We start from the raw sequence: 6,383 nt of genomic DNA on the forward strand, positions 1-6,383 counted from the left end.
GTTGTTGTTGTTGTTGTTATAATTTGCATTAACTGTGACTTTCTTGGGAATCACCTTACAATAAGGCTCCCTTTATAGATGGCTTAGAAATTGTTTAAATGCAGGTTGTTAATTCATCTATAAACACATTATAAATCATTAATAAGTGTTTATTATGCATTAATTAAGGATGAGAAAGAGATAAACCTGCCTGGTTTCTTGCAAAATAGTGAGCCAAATCTGTTTATGTACATATTACATCTAATGAGGCTATACTAAACAGGTTACTACCTTGTAAGAACAATAATGTATATGAAACGCATATTTTACATATAATATTGTACTGAATTTCTGCATCATACTTATCCACAACTACCAAAAGGAGCCTTATTGTAAATTGCAAAACAGCTCCTTTATGACATCTATAGACATTTATTAGTCAGTAATAAATAGTGTACTCTCTTACACTTTAACCTAAGGCTGACTTTGATAATTGTTGTCATGTATAATTATGTATAATGCAGTAATACGGTACAACATTCTAGGTAAAATATGTGCTTACAATACATAATTGTTCTTACAAGGTAGTAACCTAGTCTGAAATGTTTAATATAAACCTTTATAAGTAATATGTACATGAACAGATTTGGCTCAACATTTAGCAAGAAACCAGACAGGTTTGTCTTTTTATTGTCCTCAGTTAATGCATAATAAACACTTATTAATGATTTATAGAGTGTTTACAGATGAATTAATATCTTCTGTATAAATTGTTTATAAGCCGTCTATAAGGGGAGCCTTATAGTAAAGTGGTACCCTTTCCTGATGCACACACTGCCTATGCCAATGCACCCCTATACCATCAGAGAGGCAGACTTTTGAATTGTGCAGTGATTACAACCTAGATGGTCCCTCTCTTCTTTAGTACAGAACACATGGTTTCCAAAATTACATTTTTTCATTTAAATTAGTCTGACCTAAACATGTTGTTTCCTTGCATATGGCTTCTTCTTTGCATGATAGAGCTTTAACCAACATTTTTGGATGGCACAGTGAACTGTGTTTACATTCATTTATGGAAGTGTTCTTGAACCCATTCAGTGAAGACCGTAACAGAATTAGATGTGTTTTTAATGCAGTACTGCCTCAAGACCTGACGATCGGGGGTATCCGATATTGTTCTTGTCCTCCACAGAGGAGATTCTCCAGTTTCTCTTTTAAATACCAATATTCAGCCTGTTTAAATTGGCTCTTTTTGTACTCAAACCTCCAAAGGACATGTTGCCAGTTCTAACCAAAACATTTGCAAAATGCTCCTCAGCTGCTTCTTATTCAAACCACATATTTGTCCAGGCTTTTGATGTCATGATTACCACCTAGATATGTTGCTGCTTTGCAAAAAATAAATAAATAAATAAATAAATAAATAAGATGCATTTTATTTTTTTAAACAATCAATATGCTCACTATGTGAATAAAACATGAGTTTATGTCATTTGCAAATCATTGCAATCTATTCTTATTTGCACTTTACACAATGTCCCAACTTTGTCCCAATTGGGGTTGTATCTACACGACAAAAAATTACAATAACATTTTTTGTTTATTTCCTTAGGGAAAATGTTTTCTTTTTGCAAGTGTAAATCATTTCTGCATATCTTATTTATTTTTGGTCTCTTTTTCCGTCAACACACAGCGATCGTTTCCGTACCTCGGTTAATGTGGTCGGGGACTCCTATGGAGCAGGAATCGTCTACCATCTTTCCAAAGACGAGCTTGACACGTTTGACGCTCAGCAGAACCGGATGGATGACATTGAGATGGCAAAGACACAGTCCTACTTTGAAAACAATACCAATCAGAATGTATATGCTCACCACAACTCAATCTTGATAGACGACTGCAAGGTACATTTCACTTTAACGGACATAGAGACTTGTATGTAGAAAACCACCCTCAGCTCTGTGCTGGTCTTTTTTTTTTTCTCTCTCGTGTGTGACTTGTATTCCTTTTCTATGTTTGGAGATTATATATATAAAAAATTATATTTTCATTAATGAAAATATGTTTCAAGTGGTGACAGCTTAAATAAATATGTAAGTATTTATTTATTCACCAATGCATTGTATGAAGAAGCAGTTTTTGTGATACCAGGTTCAACAAAGCATTTTTTGTATACATTAACATGTTTAACTTATCACTMATCACATTCAAGAAGTATTTGAATCCAAAGGATTTTTTTAAAGCAGACATTTCCCCCGATGTGATTTCTTGTGTATGTTTCTATTTAATTTTATTTATTTATTTTTTGTAGTATGTATGTCATTATTAAGTTTTATTGATTTCATTAATTTTGTCTAATTAATTGGACATGTATTTATGGCAGCCTTGACCAAATTGCATTTTTTTAATGACTGGCTATATTTAAAAAAAACAAAACAAAAAAAAAACATATGTAGCCAGTGGTATACATAAAGACTGCTGATTCAACTAAAACAATGCATTACATTTGTGAAATGCATGTTTTTGTTTTTTCTCCTGTAGCTCAGTTTAAATCCAATCAGTAACTTTGGTTGATATTTCACTGCCTTTTTAGTAACATGTTGTAATTTGGTTTGGGAGAGAATCCATAAAATACATGGCCATCTCTTATAATGATATTTCTTTGCAGTGCTAGTAACAAAGATGTTATATCACTGTATCATCATCTCTTTGTGAAACGATGTGCGTACTTGATTTCATTTGGGGATTAACAAATTAAAGTCAGTCCAAAGGGTCAATGGCCTGAATGTAATGAAGCCATGGCTTCTCTATCCCCAACCAATGATGGTTTATATATAAATATATTTTAATAAAAAGGTGCCTTGGGCCAATTAGATGTCCTTGATAATTGCTTGCAGGTTACAAATGGCACCACTCAGGACTTTTCCCATGTTGATGAAGAACCATGGAACTTCAGGTAAAGCAGATTTGGCACCTCCCCCCAGAGTTTCACCAACGTTATCCTTCTGAGACCACAGCTAACAGAAAATGAACGCCAACAAGGAAAACATTCATTTACGTAAACACCAAAGGGGTGATCTCTACAGGAAGAGGCAACTGTCAGCAGGTTTTTGAAAGAAGTCAGTTACCCTTCTGGAGGACATCTTGTATTAGCACATTGAAGCGGATCATACATCGGCATAAACACAAGAAAACGTGTGCATTTTATGCATGACTGCAGATGAATTAAACAACTGACTTTACCCAGGGTCTTACTTGTGGCTTCTACATTTTTTTCCCCTTTCATTAAGRATTTTTTTTTCTTATTCTGTTCAGCAACAACTTGTTTTTCTTTTTGTATTGAATATCTTTATGGCTTGAGGATAAAAGAAACAATAAAGATGAAGGAAATGTGACTCTCTCCCAGTGAAGATCGAAACAAGGACGAACAGTAYGAAAAAGTAACAAGTTGAAGTCACTGGGAGTCTAACAGGCTGCTTTACTAAATGACTGTTTGATTTATAGGATTATACCTGACTGTCACACATGGTCAAGCCTAAGAAGCAAAGCTTAGGACTTAAGAGAGGGAGTGGCTTCTAAAAGTGGCAACAAACAGTACAGAATGTGTTGAAGACAACAAAGCTAAACTGGAGTGCAATAAGGATGTCCTTTCAGTACCTGTACATATTTATTTATATATATGCTTGTGTGTTCTGGAAATGCTTTGTAATCATTGTGTTAGTGTTCCTGGGAGGAAAAGAGCAAGTCAGTTTTTATTTCAAACTGTTTTTTTTTTTTTTTTTTTGCATTTATTCGTGACAATCTTGCCTTGACTGACCTGCAGAGTGTGGCCACCAAGATGATTTAAACACGTCCTGGACTTCATCATTTCTCTAGAATGTTTAGGTTGAAATTCTAATGAAGGGAAATAAATCAACCCCACTTTTAAACTTGTCAAGTGAGGATGGCTGGGCCTTTTCACACATGATAGTATTTGGGGTTTTTGCAGAGTTTTTACTGCATATTTGCATATAAATAACAAGCTGATAATTGCACTTAGAGTTAATTAGCAATGGTCAGGTCTGTTTAACAAGTGCACACTAAAGTCTGCCTCCAGCACTTGCATAAATCTGACACTGTAACAACAAGGTCACTGAATGTAGTTTTTACATATTTTGAGTGTTAGTGTAGGAACTACAGCTAGCTGAAAACTGGATTATTTATTTATCATTTATTTATATAAGCAGCAGCTTATATAACCACGTTTAAAGTGCCTGCTTGCACTTTGTGTATATATTCACTTTAGATGAACAAATTAAATGTATAGCGTTGGCATTTTTGTCATGACTTTTTTTTGCAATGGTGAATATTTCTGTAAAAATGTGTTTATATTTACAGTGTTCAGCAATATTAGAGACATTTGTTTATTTATCAAAAAAATCTATGTATGGTCTGATAGAGGTATGATTAGTTTATGAAAAAGTTGCAGTTTTTTGTAAAATAACACATTGAAAATCAAATAGTTTCCTAAGAAATAAAATGCATTTCTTAATTTTCTTAATATTTTCAATGACTGTTGTGACTGACGGCTTGAAGATTTGATTATTTAAAGGTTTAGAGAGGGTAAAAGAAGATGGTCAACATGTTTAAGGACTTTGTTGCTGGCAACTAAAGTATGTCTACATAATATGAGGAATCAACAAGCCATTCAGTTTGTGTGGCACGGTCATTTGAAAAAAAAATAAGACTGAAAATAAATCTGAGCACACGATAATTTACAGTAAATACGCACTTACAGAAAACGCTCTTCACTTTTGAGATGTGCGTGTTAATTATATGTTTCAAAATGTCACGAGAACATGTGCAARGCATTTTGTTTGTCGCGTGGCACTTTTATTTTTCCTTTTTTTAATTTATTTGTTTATTCTGTAAGGGGATTCGCAAAAACGCATCACTTTCTCACAGCAACAGCTGAATTTGTAAAACTTTCTTAGTCATCCTCTCTCATTTCATTGTTTTCTACCAATTGATACGTTTTCTTTATCTTTCAACTTTCATTTCTATCCTTGTCCATTTTAGACCTAAAAGGTATTATTGTCTGTCATTCTTTGCGATGCTGAACTGTGTCGACTGAGACTAAATGCAAACAGAACTCGAAAGAATGGGTTTCATGGTCCAGTGCTTGTCTTTCACAAGTACAGAAGCATTTGCTTGAGAAAATGGACACAAAGTGTGTAAATGTTTTAACACTTGAGTGTAAATACTTAATGAAAGACAAATAAATGTTTATTGATGAGGTGCCGTCGTGTTTGTTTCCCGCAAAACGTGGGACGTATAAGCGAAGGTGAGTGTTTTTTACAGCATTCCAAGCGCTGTGTGGGTGTCAAGAGGAGCAATTAAGATGCAGGTTCAGCTCTGAGCTTACATAACGAAGGCAGGAGAGCAACCAGGCAGCTTCATATAAGTTACAATCCACAAAAATAGTTTTTTTAATAAAATTACAMTGAAGATCACAATACCATTGGAAGAAAAAAAAACACACACACTTAAAAAAATACAGTGAACAAACTTTTTGTGTGAAGTTTGCATGCTCTCCCTGTGCATGCATGGATTTTCACTGGGCCTTCACAGGTTKTTATTTTCTCATCAACCAAAAACATGCATGCTACTTTTAATTGGTAACTCTAAATTCTCCCAAGGTGTGAGCGAGAGTGAGAATAGATGTTGGTCTCTATGGGTCCCTGTGATGGACTGGGGACTTGTGTGTACCCCCCGTCTCTCACTGGAAATAATCAGCAGCTCCCCCGTGACCCGGAAAGGATAAAGCAGGTAAAGAAAATGGATGGATGTACAGTAAAAGTGCATTCACTTTGACTTGAAATAAAGGACGAACATACTGAACCTGAAACGTTTTCTATGTTGAAAAAAGTCATTTTTGTCGCAATAAATATATCAGCTAAAATACATTATATAATTATATTTTCCTGGTAATGCTTTGATGAAAGTCCTTGAAAGACAGCGTGAGCAAAACAGACCATAATTCTCTGCCAGACAACACTATAAACTGTGGAAGTCCACTATAAAATAATAAGAAAACTTGTGCTCGATGGTCCGTACATTTCCTTTCCTCTGATCAGTTTTCAACTCCTCGTGTCTCACAGCCTCAGTCAGATGAAAAATTATCTGGAGCGTCGTCCAAGGGAATAACCGTGTAATCTCCATTATTCTTGTTCTCCTTAGGCTCAACTTTGTGCACGAAGGGCTGCATCTCTAGCTCCCTCTTCTGGTTTGAGCAGTTAGTTGTGCTTTCAGATACCTGGTTTGGATGATTCCACCTGCACAACAAGGGGCAGCAAATATTTATTTAATTATTTATAATGTCATTGTAGTACACACACACACACACACACACACACACACAC

General features: G+C 34.9%; 2 protein-coding genes across 2 annotated transcripts in view; one reads left to right on the forward strand and one right to left on the reverse strand.

The window, feature by feature from the left end:
• The window catches only part of LOC106519102 (excitatory amino acid transporter 2), a gene marked incomplete in the record, with an annotated part of 20,563 nt that extends 15,065 nt beyond the window's left edge, over positions 1-5,498 (forward strand). The window contains 2 exon segments of the mRNA XM_014010634.1: positions 1,676-1,886; positions 2,880-5,498. Of these exon segments, the coding sequence (XP_013866088.1) occupies positions 1,676-1,886; positions 2,880-2,942 (274 nt within the window).
• LOC106519103 (uncharacterized) overlaps positions 5,427-6,383 on the reverse strand; it is a 4,452-nt gene continuing 3,495 nt past the window's right edge. The window contains exon 5 of the mRNA XM_014010635.1: positions 5,427-6,296. Within this exon, the coding sequence (XP_013866089.1) occupies positions 6,125-6,296 (172 nt within the window). The 3' untranslated portion in view covers positions 5,427-6,124. The remainder of the gene's footprint in view (positions 6,297-6,383) is intronic.

Source organism: Austrofundulus limnaeus, unplaced genomic scaffold, assembly GCF_001266775.1.
Source record: "Austrofundulus limnaeus strain Quisiro unplaced genomic scaffold, Austrofundulus_limnaeus-1.0 Scaffold71, whole genome shotgun sequence".
Classification (NCBI taxonomy): domain Eukaryota; kingdom Metazoa; phylum Chordata; class Actinopteri; order Cyprinodontiformes; family Rivulidae; genus Austrofundulus; species Austrofundulus limnaeus.